The sequence below is a fragment of the Anabrus simplex genome, chromosome 3, assembly GCF_040414725.1.
Source record: "Anabrus simplex isolate iqAnaSimp1 chromosome 3, ASM4041472v1, whole genome shotgun sequence".
NCBI lineage: Eukaryota > Metazoa > Arthropoda > Insecta > Orthoptera > Tettigoniidae > Anabrus > Anabrus simplex.
This window is the reverse complement of record NC_090267.1, coordinates 486,313,348-486,333,088: the sequence shown is the minus strand read 5'-3', so window position 1 is coordinate 486,333,088 and position 19,741 is coordinate 486,313,348. Positions and strand designations below refer to the sequence as shown.

Here is a 19,741-nt window from a genome sequence, read left to right as displayed (position 1 = left end):
GTCAATATGGGTGCATAAAACATTTTTGTACATACTCTTTACACTTCCTTGGTACTTCCTTATTCTAGACAAGGTTTCTTACAGTCTGGTAAAATGCATCCATTGCATATAGCTCTAATATTTCCTTCTTATCAAATACAATATGTTGTGAATTACTAAACAGCCTTATTTATTGGCTATGAACTATTGTGCAGATACTTTTAAGAACTGTTGAGCCATATTAAGTAATCAACATGCTTAGAGTTACTATGTGATAGCTCATTTTGTCATTTATCTTCGCTAATGTAATTTTTCTTCTTCGCTTGTTATTCCAGAGGTGCTATCGTAGAAAGCTTTGAGCGCTTACAGAAGAAATATCATCCCGACTGAAATATTGTCAAGTCTGAGAAGTATCTTCTGCACATGGAGTACTATGTATTTCTGGTCATTTATACTGGTTTTAGCATTTAGAGTGTATAGCTGTTGGAATTTCCTGTCTTTATTGTGATAACTAGGAAAACTTTTTATAGCATTTTAACTTTGTAAGCAGAACTGTTTGATATGAAATGCATAACTTGTATGCATGAATGTACATGATTTTACTAACTATATTGACTACAAATGTATATAATGATGATCAAAGTTGAGAATAAATGAACTGTTATTTGTTACATTGTGAATGAAAATTAATTTAATAGAAGGTGTTATGACACCATTTTTACTTGTATGTACAATAAGGGTTATCCCTGAAGAGTTCACTGCAAGAACGCTGTAACCCTGATTAGGTTTTCTTTTTGTTTCCTTCATCACTGTTTTCCTCTTCCCTTCTATATGCATACAAAATTAAGAAAATTCTACTATAGTGTAGAATATGGAATGGATCATTCTAGTTACTGATCATTTAGGGGATGCAGCCAGTAGGATGCGTTACATTCAAGGACCAGCAAGGAAAGTGGCAAAAAAAGAAAGATATCTGATCACTTCTTCAATATATTAGCTCTAGATACGAAACTTGGTACCAGGAGCTCGCTGATGATAATAACCATTCCTCAGATGAAGAGGAATGTATTCCAGATGAAGGAAAATAAACACACTGAGTAGAAGAGTACAGGACAGAATGGACAAGAAAATAAAAGATATTTTGCACAATATATTCAGTTTTGAAACAGATATAGATTAAAATTATGTTGTATTTGTTTGGAATGATTAATTGAATTCCATGGATGTCTATAAATGAAAAGAGAAATTTGTGTCATTATCTTCTTTGTTAATTTGTGTTTGTTACTCATTTAAGAGTTGAAGCATGCCTCTGTGTAACAAGTTTTTGCATCTGGAAACTTCTACCATCAGTATTTCTCTTTCACATTTTTGGGTTTAGGGGTATTTGCAGAGAACTCCTCAGTTGCTAGTTTAAGATTTAATCATGCATTCATTCATTTATTTGTAGAGCTAACATAGTTTCTTCAAGGAATACAAATGATAATGGCATGATGTTAAACTGTTTTGAGACAATAATGCCATAGGTATTCATAATAATTTTAGGCATTGCTATTGATATGCACAACAGTTTCATGCATGTGCAAAATAATATTGGTCAATTAGCCTAGTCCCCGTAGTGAAATATTAAAATAATATTGAAAACTTTGGGAGATGATAGTGTTGAGAGAATAAGAAGTGATTTTAACATGGAATATCTCATATCAAGACTTTACATAACATAGCTGTTATAATATGTCATGTGAGCCATGGGCAGTCTAATACCGTAGTTTTATTTGTTGTACTAGATCAATATTCCTATTGACTTCAAAGGTATTTTGTTAAACGTGTCATTGCTCTATGTTCACAAGGTCTGTACAAATGCTATTGTTCTTAGAGTACCAAACCTTTATCCTGAAAAGGAAAATAAATTGTTTAACATATTAGTAAATCTACTTGCAAGGACTCCCATGTTGAAACACTTGTAATTGTTCACCGACTGAGATGAGATTCAATCCACTGATGGTGATGGTGGTGAAGTTTTAAAGAGCAAAAAGGGATGATCATTTGAGACAGAAAGTGAATAATCAACTCAGTCAGTCTAAGTTTTAAATAGTCCCTGTAACTACTACTACTACTACTACTACTACTACTACTACTACTACTACTACTACTACTACTACTACTACTACTACTACTACTACTACTACTACTACTACTACTACTACTACTACTACTACTACTACTACTACTACTACTACTACTACTACTACTACTACTACTACTACTACTACTACTACTACTACTACTACTACTACTACTACTACTACTACTACTACTACTACTACTACTACTACTACTACTACTACTACTACTACTACTACTACTACTACTACTACTACTACTACTACTACTACTACTACTACTACTACTACTACTACTACTACTACTACTACTACTACTACTACTACTACTACTACTACTACTACTACTACTACTACTACTACTACTACTACTACTACTACTACTACTACTACTACTACTACTACTACTACTACTACTACTACTACTACTACTACTACTACTACTACTACTACTACAGTTTCAAGTGGTTGGTTCTAGATGCACTATAGTCTCTGAAAGCATCAAAATCTTCAGATATTGACAGTTTCCTTTCTCAAATCCTTAACTTGTGCTTCAGAATATCTCAGTTGATCCAAAATTGAATTTTTTAAATATCATCTTTCAGCTGCTTTAAATTATCTGAAGACAGTTCATGGTCCATATTAGGAACTTCTTCAACTTCAATGACAACTGGCTTTTCTCTGCGTCTTATTTTCCTGTTTGCTGCACCTATTTTTTTTTTTTTTTTTCAATTTTTCTTGTATGGCTTGAAGATTTTCTTGAAGGTAATTGTTCTCAAAATTTTTAGTATCTAACTCACCTTTTAGTCTTCTAATCTCCTGAATTTGTTTATCTAATTGTTTCTGTTGTTTTGCAGCAGGTGACTGTATAATTATGTAAAAACTGCACCCCTGATAAAAAACCCTTTCAGAGAGATAGAGAGAGAGAGAAAATCACTCCTGGAATATAGCACAGAGAATTTATTTAAGTCTTATTTATGTACTAAATAATAATTTTTTGAACCATACAACATAATCTATGAAAGCTTCAGATGAATTGTTCCTTTTTTTTTTTTTTTACTTCATTTTTCAAGAAGTACACCTCCATATTTCCTAATAACAGGATAAGCTCTGCAGTCTACAAGCATCTCTGTGAAGGTGGTAAATGAAAGGCAATGAAAGAAGAAAATAAAAAGAAATCTGGAGGGAGTTCTATGCAATAGGTGCTATGCTAAATTGATTGGAAAGAAACAAATTACAATATAAGGTGCATCATTGTATGCTTTGCTGTCCATGGCTTCCACCATAAACTATGCATGACCAAATGCTTTCATAACCTGGTTATCGACTGTATTTGCAAGCTGTGCATGAAATGCTGCGACCAATACCACTCCAAAAACTCTGTGCTATATGTGGAATTCTTACCCAAGTTTTGTGCTTGTGATTAGCATTAAAAAAAATATTATTGTATATTATTGGCTAATGCAATCATTCATTTATATTATAAACCACCTATTATTAATATTTCTGATATATCTTCAGAAAGTAAAATAAAAAATAAGGTCTTGGTTTTCATACCCAGAACCTTGAATAATTCTACAAAACTAGTCATATAATTAAAGCTACAGAGTTCTTTTCGAAAGATTTATTTAAAATTGAGAAAAACTGGAATTGAAAGCTGTAGCAATTACTTCATAAGGTCTATAAAAACAGTGCTGTCTTGATCTTCATCCTTAAATTCCGTCCTGTTTGACCACCAGATCTATAAAGTGAAAGAATATTTCTTTCACTATCTTCTATTTTAGTTATGCAGTTCTCTCTAAATAATATAAATATTGCAGTAAGTGGGCAAAACTTTTCTAAAATGAAACACAACCTGTTAAAATCTACATGTGAGCCATAGTCTGACCTAAATGTTGGATTATTAGATTTCATTGTTTCATTGTTAAATCAAGTTCATCTTCATTGAACATACCATATTCTACGGGTTATAAAACACACTTTTAACCTCGGAACCATACACGAGGTCACTGAGTGCTCCAGGGAATTTTTAATTCACAGTAATTCGGCGTTTGCAGCCCCTATGATCTCCAACCTTATTTTTATATTGAGTAGAGTGGGTTCGAACCCTGCCATTGGCTTTCCTGAGAAGGGTTTTCTGCAGTTTAGAATTTTAACTTCCAGGCAAATGCTGGGCCAGTTCTTATTAATGGGCCAAAGCTGATTCCTTCCACCTTCTTACACGATTTCATTCACCGGCATTCATTTCATCTTCCTTAGCTCCTTACTTGAGGATGGCATCGGGAAGGGCATCCAGACGAAAATCATACCATTGTAATTTCATCTCGCCTCCTTTCCGAACCCATATCAGATACATTTTCAATATTTTATAAAATCATACAAAATCGTACTAAAAATTAGTTATTATTAGCTTATAAAACCAAAAGTTCCAGAATATTATCATCGTCTGAATTTTCTCCTACCCCTCCCACTTTGTAGTATCTTCCTCCCTTTCATTCCCGGGAGGAATGGTCAATATTCATGGATATGACAGGAGCAATCATTTGAAGCAAAAAGCTTCATATGGACATATGCCCTATTCTGAATGGTTTTTGAGATAGAACACATTTAATGTACCTTTGTTTTTGGGCTAGTGGTACGCACGTATTCGTCTTATCCACCCAGCCTCTTTGACGTTTTATTCTAGCCTGACCTACCTCGTCGCTTTCAACCTCTTTGCTCGGGATGTCTTTCTGCCATTAAACTAGCCCATTGAACACGCAGTTGTCCATTGTGTGTTGTGAGTGAAGTAGTGCGAGGGATTGAGAGGTAACAGAGAGCAGCATCAGTTAACTGTGTTTGTACACGCGCTGGCTAGAATGCCACACATCTACACTAATGAAGAACATGCAGATATGGTGTATGTTTATGGCTTCTGCGATGGTAGTGCTCTCGCTGCTGTCGAGGAATATCGTCGACACTTTCTGACATAAGTTCCTATTCTTCTTCTGAATATGTAGTTCAACAACCATGTTAATGAAGATGTCATTAGAGCTTATGTTTTGAATTTCTGCATGGTCGATATTAGGAGAAAGGCTTGCTGAATCACATTTTAATCCTGATCAGACCTGGAAAGAAGAATGGTCTTCTTCAAACCCTGGTCAGCTGGGTGTAATTAACGATCCATATAAAGCTCCACTTGGTTTCAATTTACTTAGAAAGGCATGGACATCTTTAAACAGAATTCGTACAAACCACGGAAGATGCAAATTCTGGCTTCACAAGTGGGGAAAAGCTGAAAACTCATACTGCGACTGTGACAATGTCCCCCAGACAATCCAGCACGTTGCTACAGAGTGCCCAAGAAGAAGATTTGAAGGAACTATTCAGGATATACATAGTGCCATTGATGAAGTGTTGAACTGATTGAACACAGTGGACATTACATTTTAATTTACCTGACCTGTAAATACTGTACATAGCTTTTTGGAATATGTACATTTCCAATGTATCCTTATTTTTCCATATGAAATAATAATAAGTTCAACAACCTGTACAGGAACAGCAACACTTTGTTGAAATGGTACAGCGTAGACCTAGTACCAACACACGGCGACTTTCTCTACGTGTCAGTGACCCACGAACATGTATATGGCGAACATTACATGCAGAAAACCCTTACCCATTACAAAATGTCAAAGATGTTGGGTGGGTAAGACATATACGTGCATGCCACAAGCCCTAAAACAAATGCACATTAAATGTGTTCTATCTCAGAAGCTTTTTGTGAAGCTTTTTGCTTCAAATGATTGTTCTTATCATATCCCTGAATATTGACCATTCCTCCTGGGACACCCTGCATATGGTCTTCACTGCGATAGAGAGCATTCCTTAAGCTGCATTTCGTGAAGGACTTCAAAATGAAGTCATCACTTGATCTAGGCCATGATTGTAGTTTCCCACTGACACTCCTGTTCAATTGTAGACCCATTTTAAAGCACCCTTTTGCATGAATTTATATTGATCTCCATCCATTTGCTCAATTCCTCTCTCATATACTCTTTAAAGGATTTAGTTCTTGAGACATCTATAGGTTGCAGTTGCCACGTAATTCCTCCTGGAATAACAGCAACTCTTTATTTCCCTGTCTCAATTACTCTTTCACATTATCTTTCAAATTACTGCTAATATTGATCCAGTACAAGCTGTGAACACTTCTTCCATAAAGTGCCTTTCCCTCTCCAACACTTTGTTAGTCCATAATATTATCCCACTCTTATCCATCCAGCCTTTGTCGTATAGAATTTAAGTTAATGCATTGAAGTCTAAATGGTCTGATACCGTGGTTAGCCCGTTCGGGTCCCATTGGCTGAAAAATTTTCACCATCAGAATGTTGGCCAGCAGAGTAGGAGAGGTGGTGGCATTCATTTCTAATCATTAGATTGCGTGCCAAAAGCCTGGATTAAATTCCAAACCTCTCTGCAGTGCTCATATGGAGTGAGGGCATATGACGCTGTTGATGGTGATTCGTCTGTCAGATGGGGACGTTAAGCCTTGAGCAGCCCCCTTCATGCTATTTGACAGGAGTAGGCTATGTGCCATCACCGGATTTCATCCTCTCCCTTCCTACTATCCTATATCACATCATTCATTTCATCTCATTAACTCCTCTGATGAGGTTGACGTCAGCAAGGGCATCCGGTCATAAAAACTCGCCACGAAAGAATCATCTCTCCTCATAACCGACCCCGTAGAGAAACGGAACAAGGGTTGGACAAACAAACAGTTTTAATTTTGGAGGTCATATTTGAAGAAAACAAAGTGCGTCTTGTAGTCCATAAAATATGGTAAATATTGGTAGTTGTACAAATGTAATGTTTTTAGCAACTACAATGAACATAAAAATTGAACCAATTCATTAGGTACGTGGTGGTTGTGGTGATGATGGTGATAAATATAAATATGTGAAAACTATATTACTCATTTGAGCTGCTATTTAAGAATTGCAACAAAGTAATAAGAACTGAGTGTAAAATGTGCCTTAGTTATTTTAACATGTTAAAGTTGCAATTATTGACCAATTGCATGCCATGAAAATTGTTATTATAACTAGTGATTCATTTTTAAATTGTGAATATTGTTTGATGGCGATATTTAAAATTTAAAAGTTTTGGCCCACACAGCCCATTAATATGACCACTGCCTACCTAAGTGGTATGTTGCATGGTCAACCTAATGACTTGCTGTGCCATATACTTGATTTTTCTGTTTAAATTACGCTTATTTATCATGTAGTATACATTGAGCAAGGACATTAAGCTCCGGTCTGTATCCTAACAGGAGGATATGGAGTTTTGAGAGTTATCTACTGTATTGAAGTACTATTCGTTCTTTGAAATCTGGCTTATTTCTTTAATGTGAACAGAAATCGGTGTGCTTAGGAGACTTATGGATCAGTTAAGTACTTTATCACAATACTTTAGTCAATCATTGTTCAATTTTGGAAATCTGAAAGTTATGTATTCAGTAGATTAATGGGAGACATTTAAGGTTTAAGGCAGAATGTGTAATTTTTCAGTATTTTTCTTTCTTTTGCTTATGGAAGACAGTAAATCCTTGTTAATCTGGACCCCAATAAACTAGACTTCACTTAATCTGGAAATGTGTGAATAGCAGAATGCAAGTTTTTAAAGATGACTGGAAGTCAACAGTTCCATTCATCACATAGCACCTTGAAGATTAAGAATGTTTACCCATTGTTATGAATAGACACATCAGTTCCTACAGCTGATGTATCAAATGCATCTCGTTCTTTGTATTTTACTTTTGAACTATGAAACATAATTATCCCAGTGTCGGCAGTCCTGAAGATGGTTATCTGTGTTTTCCCATTTTCACTCTGGGCAAATGCTGGAGCTGTACCGTAAGGCCACAGTTGCTTCCTTCCCACTCCAAGGACTTTCTTATCGCATCGTCATCGCATATCGTCGCCATAAGACCTTTCTGTGTCGGTGTGACATAAAGCAAATTCTAAAAAAAAAAAATTAATAGTCTAATTCAGAGACCAAGCAAGTGCCCGTGCAGTTTGGATCACGTAGCTGTCGGCTTGCTTTCGGGAGATAGCTGGCAGCCCTGAAGATAGTTTTCCATGCTTTCTCATTTTCAAAGCAGGCAAGTACTGGGGCTATACCTTAATTAAGGCCACGGTCACTTTCTTTCCAGTCCTAGCCCGTTCCTGTCCCATAGTCGCCATAAGAGCTAACTGTGTCGGTGCGACGTAAAAGCAGATTGTTAAAAAAAAACAAAGTCAGAGTTAAAAATGTCTAACACAATTACATAACGTGGTCTAGATGATGCTAGGTACAAGTCAGTTACATAATTATGTTTGAGTGAGTTGGCATTCAGAGGAATTGAAATTCTAGCTGCTGAGGAAAGTCTGGCAAAGCTGTTATAAATTCACTTTTTAGGCTGGCTTTTCAGATTTTGAAGACATAAGTTAGTGAATATATTTTAACCTTTCCCTACTCTAATTTCACCTACTCTAATTCTGTGAGATCTAGAAAATAGGTCTCAGAGAATTAGGGTAGGCAAAGCTTAAGCTTTATCTGTCCCTGTAATAATTAAGAGGGGAATTCCTCAAGGCAGTATTATTGGACCTTTATGTTTTCTTATATACAGGGTGAAGCGTAATTCGCGCACTCGGGCGTCGCAGCGCGACTTCTCACGTGCTTATTAATGGTTATGAATTTCATGTTTTTGGTCTGTATTGAACTGAGAATAATATATAAGTAATAATAATAACAACGTAAACGTTTCCACCTTTTCAATACTAAAATATATTCACAAAATTATAAATTACACGGTACTAGTTTCGACCCATCTAGGGTCATCATCAGCCGTATTGGAGCAAAGATCATTTTTGGCGAAATCCTAAGAAAATGTTATTTTAAAGAATAACATGTGAAAAGAGATGTTATTATGGTAATAGTTAATAATACAAGGAATATACATACTAAGAGGATTTTTAACAAAGAATAAAGTATAAATGGGGTGTTGTAAAAATTATAATCAAGGAAATCAGTAAGTTCTTGTATTGAAATGACATATATAAAATTATATGTGGCTTAGGAAGAGGGCTTAAGGTGGGGCTGAAGGGTGCGGGAGAAAGTGTAATTGTCTTGGAAAAGTACCTTTGATTAAATTTAGGATTGAGTTTAGGTTGGCTGCATTATTGTTTCTGAGGAAAGTGATAAATAGATTGAAGAGTATGTTGGGTTTCTCTGAGATTTCATTGAGATTGTGACTGGCATTAAAGTATTGGTCTAGGTGTATGTAGTAATTTTCCATAATTTCACCAATATTGAACAAGACATGGACATCCTCGTATTAGCAAACAAGGGCCCTTTACTCAACATAATGGAAAATTACTACATACACCTAGACCAATACTTTAATGCCAGTCACAATCTCAATGAAATCTCACAGAAACCCAACATACTCTTCGATCTATTTATCACTTTCCTCAGAAACAATAATGCAGCCAACCTAAACTCAATCCTAAATTTAATCAAAGGTACTTTTCCAAGACAATTACACTTTCTCCCGCACCCTTCAGCCCCACCTTAAGCCCTCTTCCTAAGCCATATATAATTTTATATATGTCATTTCAATACAAGAACTTACTGATTTCCTTGATTATAATTTTTACAACACCCCATTTATACTTTATTCTTTGTTAAAAATCCTCTTAGTTTGTATATTCCTTGTATTATTAACTATTACCATAATAACATCTCTTTTCACATGTTATTCTTTAAAATAACATTTTCTTAGGATTTCGCCAAAAATGATCTTTGCTCCAATACGGCTGATGATGACCCCTAGATGGGTCGAAACTAGTACCGTGTAATTTATAATTTTGTGAATATATTTTAGTATTGAAAAGGTGGAAACGTTTACGTTGTTATTATTATTACTTATATATTATTCTCACGTGCCATCAATAAAAAAATGTCTCTTACAAATTTTCGTCTTGGGAGTATATCCGGTAGAAAACGGACGTTGAAGAGTAACAATCTGGCAACACTGTAACCATATGTAGGGTAACTACCGCTGTCAGCACGTTTTCGTCGTACTGTGCAGTTGGTACAATGGGTAGAGTTTTTGGTTGGCATGCAGGAGGTCGATGGTTCGATCCTGGGTTGAGGCGCATTTTTTATTTGCTAATTTCCATCTGACATTACCTACTGTCATACAGTAAGACACCGTTTCTGAAGTCACATGTATCCTACATTTACATCATTTTGTAACGCTGAAACAACAAAAACCTGGTTAGACTAATAAGAAATAGACAGCTGAAACAAACAGGTTTCGCATCTAGTAGATGAAGTGGTGCGAATAAATTCACGCCCACGACGTGGAAAGGGCACCTTTCAAAGCTGACCAATGAAAACGATTGTTCGTCCATTTCTAGGATCGTAGTATGTAAGTGCAAATGGTTTCTAGAGGACTCACTGAAAGCGCTGTTGACGATTAAGATGCCAGATACCATACCACCTGGATTACATTTACGAAATGTAGCTGTGTAAATACAAGGTATTTTTAGCCTGTTACAGTCACTGTCTAAACATCCAGAAAAATCTGGTATGGAACATACATAATGGTGAAAACAATTTGTAAGTGAAAAGGTTAAAAGTTCCATGCCATTTAAATCTACCATTAAAAAAAAATATTTTTTTGCTCTAAACAGATTTTAAATACACTTTCTTTCATTCTTTCAAGTAATTTCACTTAATCCAGTTAGTTTATCCCCTAATTAGTCCAGATTAACAAGGTTTTACTATACTGGTTTTTTGTTTGTTTGTAATTTTTCTAAAAGGAAGCTATAAATGGCAGTTTTAATAGATTTATGGTGTTCATGCTTGATTCTCATTATAAATCAGTTGTGCAGTGCTCTTTGTGCTATGTTGTTGTGAGAGGAAGTTGTCAAATGTGATGTTCGTATGGATTTGTATTTGCATGTTTGTCTCATAGTTTGAGGGAGAATGATAACTGTGAAAATAGTGTATCCATTTTTGATCAACTGTTTCTAGCTGTGCGGGTGGTATTTTCAAAGTTGCCATATTAGAGACTGTGATACTATTGTCAATATTTTTTATGACAAGTCACAGATCATGGAAGACTATCAGTTAATGTGCAATAACACTGGGTGACATGAAGTGTCCTGCATTTTATCTTAATAGAAACTATAAACTGATTGTGACAGAGCATTCCTGCTTCAGACATCATCTGCTACTTTGAAGGTGCTCAAATACGTCAGCCTTGTGTTTGTAGATTTACTGGCAGGTAAAAGAACTCCTGCGGGACTAAATTCCAGCATCTAGTTTCTCTGAAAACTGTATAAAAGTAGTAAGTGGGACGTAAAGCCAATAACATTATTATTATTATTATTATTATTATTATTATTATTATTATTATTACTACTTTAACCCTATGCACTTAACTGGCTAAGTGTAAGAAGGGAATACATCCGTCTCTTCGCCAGGCTATATAAAACATATAATCTTGTACAGAATGAAGCCATGACCTCTGTTTTGTTTTGCATTGTCCCTCGTGCTCTCAATCCTTCGTTCCAGGAAATTATGCTTGTCGGTTTCATGCTATCCTTGGTGTATTGAAGCGTCTGTGTGATTAAAATGAGTGTTTGTTTGACTTATGATATGTTTATTTGAAGTTCTTTATGCCATTGTAAGTGTCTGTACAAAATATGTTTCAACATGATGTTTCCAGAGAATGATAAATATACTCAAGTGTCACGCTTATGAACCTTGTCCCACTAAATTTAATGCAGGAAAAATCCCATGGAAAATGCAGGGAAAACAGATTTAGGTTACAAGCAGGCAGCCTGTCTGTCAAACTACCATCAAAAGTTGCTGGCTGCCACACCTTCACTGTTTTACAATTCTATAAAGAAGGAAGGTTCCAAAGATGTCTGAAGGACTGCTAAGTTTATAGATGGAAGTGAGAAGCCAGTGAGTAACATTGCAACACTACGTGAAAAAAAATTATCACTGCTTTGCAAACCAGCATCTGCTATAATCCTGTAGAATTCCTGCTCCATTGAAGCATAGCACCAGTACGACCACATAATAATCCAAGAAACTTAGGGTACAACAGTTTTATTCAGAATCATCGGGTTCTGTCCTTTCTTGCACAGAACCAACATTCAGCTGGAGTTATGATGTAACTTGTCCTTTTCCAAAACCACAGCTGATGGGTATCAAACACAATTGGAGTAGGTGGAGGGGGTGGGGGGTAATCTTGATGTCGGAAGTGTAGCATATGGAAAAAGCCAGGTAAACACAACTCGGAGGTTGAGAAGAACTGGGAATGGTGAGGGGAGAGTGTGTCTATCCATAGGTGACAGTGTATGAAGATGTGGATATTGTCTGTTTGTGTGTTGTAATATTTGTCCTTGACTAAACTTTCTGTAGCCCCTCCTCCACACTGACTTGTCATTGTGTTTCTTTTCAAGTTCCTATATCTCTAAATATAACTTAGTAAGACCTACTGGTGGCACTGGAGAACTTAAACTTTTTCTTAACTGACTGGATTGTATTGTTTGAGTGGTATGTTCAGAACAATCTTAAAATTTATTAACTACTTCTTGCATAACAATAAACAGATTTGTGTAGTATTTTACTTCCTTGAAGGGAGAGTCCTAATTTGCTCTCAAAATGTAGACTAATGCAGAAACACAACATTCTTCAAAATTGCTTAATCTGTAGCCGTATTTTATAAAATTGTTTGTATGATTTTTTGTAAAGTGTATTAAACTAGTTATTTAGAAAGTGTTCTTGTTTGCATGATGCAAAACTTTTGAAATATGTGGAATAAAGTTTGTATTAGACTCCAATTAGAGTATGGTTCCAGTTTATGGGACCCTGATCAGTATAACTTTATTCAAGAACTGGAAAAGATCTCAAGGAAAGCAGCATGATTTGTTCTGGGTAATTTCTGACAGCAAAAATGTTGCAAACATTGGGCTGAGAAGACTGAATGAAGTTTTTAAAAGTAGGAAGAATCATAATATGAAGATAAAACTGAATTCAAGAGTAGAAATTGGGGAAAATATTAATTTATAGGAAGAGAAATTAGAGATTGGAATTATTTACCAAAGGAGATGTTTGATAGATTTCCAATTTCTTTGAAATAAGTTTCAATAAACAATTAATAGTGAATCTGTCATCTGGGCAACAGCACTAAATGCAGGTGATTGATTGATTGATTGATTGATTGATTGATTGATTGATTGATTGATTGATTGATTGATTGATTGATTGATTGATTGTGCATTTTAGTGGGGCTAACATTTTTCTCTTTGTTCTAATTCAGTACTCTTTTACTTCAGTTTTTATCCAGTAATTGTCATTGTTTATTGACTCCAGCAAGCTAGGTATGGTTATAAATGAGTGCTGCTCCAGTTTTTTGTTCCCATCCTGTACCTCTCTTTGCCAAGTCTCTGTATACTTGGTTTTCTCCAGATGTCTCTTCATCTTTCTTGTGGTCTTTTACCTGGGTTGTTCTGATTAAAGTATGTTCCTGGAGTCCTGTCAAGAGTCATTCTTTGCAAGTGGCCTTATCACTTCAGTCTGTGCAGTCCTAACGTTGCCAGCAGGCTCCTTTCCAACAAAGGCCGATTTCTTATTTTGTCTTTCATTGTTTTTCAGAGACAGGAGCAGAGGTCATACTAGTCCCGATGTGTAATAAAAAGTATTAACATATTATATACAGTTTGGAATAGGTGGACCTTCTCATCAATAAGGATCAAAATAAAATTCACTTCATATGATACAGTAGTGTGTTATTTATCATAAGAGATCCACAATATACCGCATGGTTTGGGTTACTTAGCTATCAGATAGCGGGTTCGAACTCCAGTGTTGCAGTGTTGACAGCCCTGAATATGGTTTCTTGTGGTTTTGCACTTTTCACACCAGGCAAATGTACTTTAATTACGGCCACGGTAATTTCTTTCCCATTCCTAGCTGTTTCCTATCCCATCTTCGCTATAATACCCATTTGTGTTGGTGTGATGTAAAAAAAAAAAAAAAAAAAAAAAAGAGGACAAAAAGGCTCCACAATGCAGTAAAGTGACTAGAAAACATCTCGGAATGCTGTGCGTAACCCCAGTACACATTTCATGAGTGTATTATACCTGTTTACCTGTTCTCAACGTAACTCTGTGTGCAGTGGAAAAGAAATGTGGTACCATGAGATTTTTTTGCGAACAGGTTTCACTGTAGTAGGTTATAAGCTGTGGCAATCCACCCCCTTTTTTTTAACCTGCATTTCTCCCACTTTATTTGTTTGGATTAATTTTATAAGTATTTGGTGTACAAAATCTAATGCATTTAACATAAAACTGAACTAGGTTCCTCTACTACATCTAAATAGTGATATATGAATAAATGGTTAAGAAATGAAGAGGAACAAACAAGTGACTAATCAAGTAATATACACAGTGGTCCATCTATTTCACCTCAGATATCTTCTAACTTGTTGAAGTGCAGTAGGCAGTTTTCAACTAAGGTAAATAACAGTAAGGAGCACATGAAAACATGCAATGTGTGTCCCGTACTTTAATAACTGAGACGGAAGCTGTTTTCACGCGATGGCACAAATACTCAGATATGTATCTGTTTTTTTCCCTAATGTAGATCAACTTCCCAAAGTTTATACAAAATCTATCAAATAGCTGTGGCCTCCTCTTGTAATTTTTTAAAGTTTCATTATTCATGGATTATACATTCAAGACTGAGCAGGTGAAGTTAGACTGTGGACTGAGCATTTTAGAGCGTTTTCACATTTTTATACAAAAATGATAACCTTACTTACAGTCACAAACCTATTTTGGATTCAGCAATGTTTGACATATGCATGCATACCTTGTTTTTCAAAATTGGAGCTAAACCACTACCTTTTATTTTTTTTCTATTTTCAGTTTTTAAATTTTAACAATGCATATTAAAAACATGAAATGTTACATAGTCTCACACACCATGATACATTTATGAAACACAACATACGTACTAATCATTGAGAAATGGAAAAATTACATTAATTGAGGAAATTGGCTCTAATCATCAGCCGTGTGAGACTATAAAGCTGTCTCAGTAGTACCAACTTAGTATCATAACGGAATTAGGTTCCGATGATGTGCTGCTACCTGGTATTTTTTAATGAGCTACTAGCACTGCAGAATATGTTCCAGCACTCTGCTAACGTTTGTAGTATGTTGAATCGGGTATATAAGCAATAGAACTGTACGACACGTCGCTCGTCCTCCATAGAACATTACCATTGACGTGCGGCGTAGGTCGCTTGTCTTCAAAGTGTTAAGGTATTTTTTTTCCCTCATAATTTAATTATTTGTATAAGGATTAAATAGGTTGTATTGTTAAGCACTTATATAACAGCATGCCTTGAGACAGCATATCACTTTTCATGTATGTATGAGAGATACAGATAGTGGGAGAGGTAGTTTTACAGCACCTTCAACTGTACAGTCATTCAAGCACACATACCAGTGATGCCTTGATTTTTTTTTTTTTAAACACATAACAGACGAAAAAACAGCCCTACAACCAAAGGTACTCCTTCCACCCCGTCAACAACCACACATACCAACCACCGTTTATTATCCGTGAGCCCTCCCCATCTCATTACCACAGACTTCAGGAGTCCCTCTGGCTCAACCTCAAAGACATTAATTGTGCCTTGTAATATGTACCCATGGCCAGTATGCAGTAATGATCGGTCTTTGAATGTCAAAAGCTTACATGTAATTAATCTCATAATAGAACCGTATTGAAGATGATATATTAAAATTATAAAATTCTTTTATTTACAACCACCTATTCAATTCAATACAATACACTCATTGAATTAGGAAATAATCATGAAGTGTCTTAAATAATGGGACATGTTTCGTTCGGCATAGCGAACATCATCAGCCGTTAATGTACAAAGACTAGGTCAGGGCCCTGAACTTAAAAATGATCAAAATAGTGTCCTCATATTAAAATTGTAGTGTTTGCAAAAAATCCAGTTAAGAATTGTTGGTTGAACTTCAAAGCTTGAAATTTTCATCACCAAACGCATATGAAAAATAGTTTATGCATTGGAGGGTGTTTGTGTGCTTTTGTTAGATAAATTAATATTTTTAGATTATATTGTGTATTGAGTAGGTGGTTAATATTATAAACATTTTTCCTCAATTCATATACTCAATTCGGACCAATATGAGCAGGATTACTTGTAAAAAAAAAAAAAAAAAAAAAAAAAGTAAAATCTTTATCAGAGATGACAGGTTGCTGGGTTAGCGCATTGATTTTACATACAAAATTATAAAAATAATGAAACACTTCAAAATTTGGGAAGCAGTATCATTAATTATCTTCTTTGGTAAGCTTTCTTCCACATATTTCAGCAGAAAATGTACTACCAACCCAGAAGTAGGAAATATGAAATAGTCAGAAATGATTTCAAGACTGATAAGTCAATATCAATGTATTTAGTCCTGTAATTTATACCCACATATTGTATGTCATGAAATGCTTTTGTATATTAAAAGTCAAATATATTTTATATTCAGCATAGCTATGTGTTTGTTAATTATTTTAGCATATTCCAAATCCAATTCGTGCCTGATATTCTGTGCAACATGTTCAAATACTGCTCTTATCTAATTACAGAACTTCATCCACTACATAGAACTTCGAGGCTGTGCCTGTGCATTCCCGTTGTATATGGTGTGTATGTGCTGTTTTAGAACAGACTGAGAAATCTGCTATCACTCAACACTTCTGGGATCCACCAGTGATATGGTTAAAATCCTGGAACTCATTCTGAACTTGCACTGGAAACATTAATTGTAAAGCAGAATAGAGACAGCGATGGGAACAACGTCCACCCACTAATGCCTTTCTGATCAAGGACCCAACAAAGAAACTGCCAGATTCCCATCATCCTCAAGACGAGTGACGGCGTGTTGCACCACATCGCACACTTTTTAATAACATTAATCACTTCTTCTTCTTCTTCTTCTCCTCCTCCTCCTCCTCTTGCTTTTACAGGCTCATTGGACCACTTCAGTCAGTCATTTTCTGGCCATCTTCGTCAATAAATTTTCTTTTCGAATTGCCCAGTAGCTTTTCATTTGTTCCGATCTTTCCTATTGTTCCTCATAAAATCTATTTTTTTAAAATGTTTTTCATTTTCTTTAAATTTTCTGTTTTGTTTTGCAAATTATCCAGAGTTATTTCTAGTTGTTCCATATCCTCTCTAATTTCGTTAATCCATCCCACTTGTTGCTTCGGATTCCAGAGTTTCTCTATAATTTTTCTTGGTAATCTGGTTTCTGGTGTCCTCATAATGTGCCCAAAAGAAAGAGACCCTCTTCTTCCGTATAGTATCTGTGATGGGCTCCAGTTCTGTGTACACCACTTCATCCACCATTGTCCATCTTTTTTATATTTTTTATTTATGCATGTTCTAGCTACTCTTCTCTCTACTTTTACGATTTTGTCGATTCTGTTTCTCTGAGTGACTTTAAAAAGTGTTTTGCTTCCGTATGTCACCTGGTTGAAACACCATCTTCATCATCATCTTGAACCAGCTCCAGTTTCCAGGGTGTAGTGAATGAGCGCTCTCCATTTACTTCTGTCCATGTAGAGGTTTTCTTCCAAAACCTGCTGCAAATTGGACGTTATTCAATTAGATCATTTCCAATCTGATCGATCCATCTCTTCTTTGGCTGACGTCTTGTTCTTTTGCCTTCCATTTCCTTCTCAGACTACACTCCAGCTGTTCTTTGCAGGTCCATTCTTTTGAGTTGACCAAACCATTTTAGCCTGGTTTGACACAGATCCCACTCAGGGATTTTTTCACTTGGACAAGATGGTGTACTCATTGCTTTTTATTTTGTTTTGATTGATAGTCTTTTTTATTGTATGTGGACCATATTAATTTTTGAGCTTTTATCATTTTATTAGTTCTTTCTTGCCACGCAGGCGTTGCGCCAAGTTGTATATTATAATTTCTCCTACGTATTAAAATTGTTTCACTATTTTTACTATCCTGTTATTTAAGAGGCATGTTTTAAGTAAGGGCCGTTTGAAAATAACTACACAACGAAAGACGATTTTCAAACACCATATTTATTTGCGGATTCAACATAGCCGCCAAGTTTGTTTAAACACTTATCATACCTTACAACTAAGTTTTGAATACCCTCTTCATAGAAACTTGCCGCCTGCTCCGATAGCCAACAGTTCTTGATCTTGATCTTACACTGGGAGAGAGTCTGTTTGGCCTTCACCTTTACAGGCGAATGTGTGTCTCCATTACATGCTCTGTTGCTTCGATTCAGGCATGATATGTGAAACCCATGTTTCATCTCCCGTTATGATCTGACTCAAAATGTTGTCACCTTCTTTGGCATAACAAGTCAAAAACACGTTTTTGAACACTCAAGTCTTTTGTTTTTGTGGTCCTTCGTTTGGAGTTTAAGGACCCAACGGGAGCACAGTTTCCTAAAATTTACGTTTTCAGAAACAACTTTTTTAAAGCACTGGCATAGACTCTTCAGAAAAGGCGTTTGAGCGAGCTGTTATTGTGAAGCGTCTGTCCTCACAAATCTTCGCTTCAACTGAAGCCACCAAATCGTCTGTGATCAGAGATGGGCGACCGTAGCGGGCCTCGTCATGGATGTTGTCACGGCCACCTTTGAAGTCTCACACTCACTTACGCACTTTGCTTTCACTCATAGCATTAGCACTATACACTTCGCAAATCTGTCGGTGAATGTCTGCTGCAGACAGGTTCCTTGCCTACAAAAACCTTATCACTAACCGAACCTCGCACGGGGCGGGCGAGTTGATAATCTTGAACATTTGAATACAGAACAGAACTGTACAGGTTAGCAACAGAGCTGCAACTGAGCACCGTTATACTCGGCGTTAGCCCCTGGCGGGACGTAGTACGGCTTCACGGCTGAAGCCTTATGGAGCAATGCTTAAAGTAAATACAAAATTTTTATATTCCACCTTCTCAATACTAAAAAATCATTTGATGTTTTACAAAAACATTACAATGATATTAATAGGTACTAGTTTTGGTCCACTGTGGACCACTGTGGCCAAATTACAACAGTAAAAGACATAGTGATAAAATAAAGTAAAATAATGTGGAGAAATGAGAGAGGATCTAGAAGGATGGGATGGTGGTGGAATGACAGACAAAAGTGAAAAACCGTATTTGCGAATTATGATAAAAGTAACAGAAGTGTTCACATTGACAAGTAAAATCTTTGTAAAGTCACGTAAAAACTCTTGATGAGATAGTCTTTGGTTGACAGTTACTCTTGTGTTGCACAATTAAAATATATAACGAAGTATATGCTTCTAGAAAGTTCTAAATGTGAGTTCCACTTTAGCGTAGAGGGAAGAATTGTCCGATGAGACAAGCATAAGATTAAAAGTTGACAAAGTTGGACATGTTCTATGGTGGGATGAAAAGCTTGCTGTGTTAAACAGAAGTAGTCTCAGATCAATTGGGACCCCAATGAACCTGGGGAAAGAAGTTAGTATTAACGTGAGTA

The 19,741-nt window shown here is 35.9% G+C and overlaps 1 protein-coding gene across 1 annotated transcript in view; it reads left to right on the top strand.

The window, feature by feature from the left end:
* Window positions 1-650, top strand: part of LOC136867462 (protein ABHD18) — a 114,086-nt gene extending 113,436 nt beyond the window's left edge. Inside the window, exon 10 of the mRNA XM_067144669.2 lies at window positions 315-650. Within this exon, the coding sequence (XP_067000770.1) occupies window positions 315-369 (55 nt within the window). The 3' untranslated portion in view covers window positions 370-650. The remainder of the gene's footprint in view (window positions 1-314) is intronic.
* Window positions 651-19,741: the final 19,091 nt, after the last annotated feature.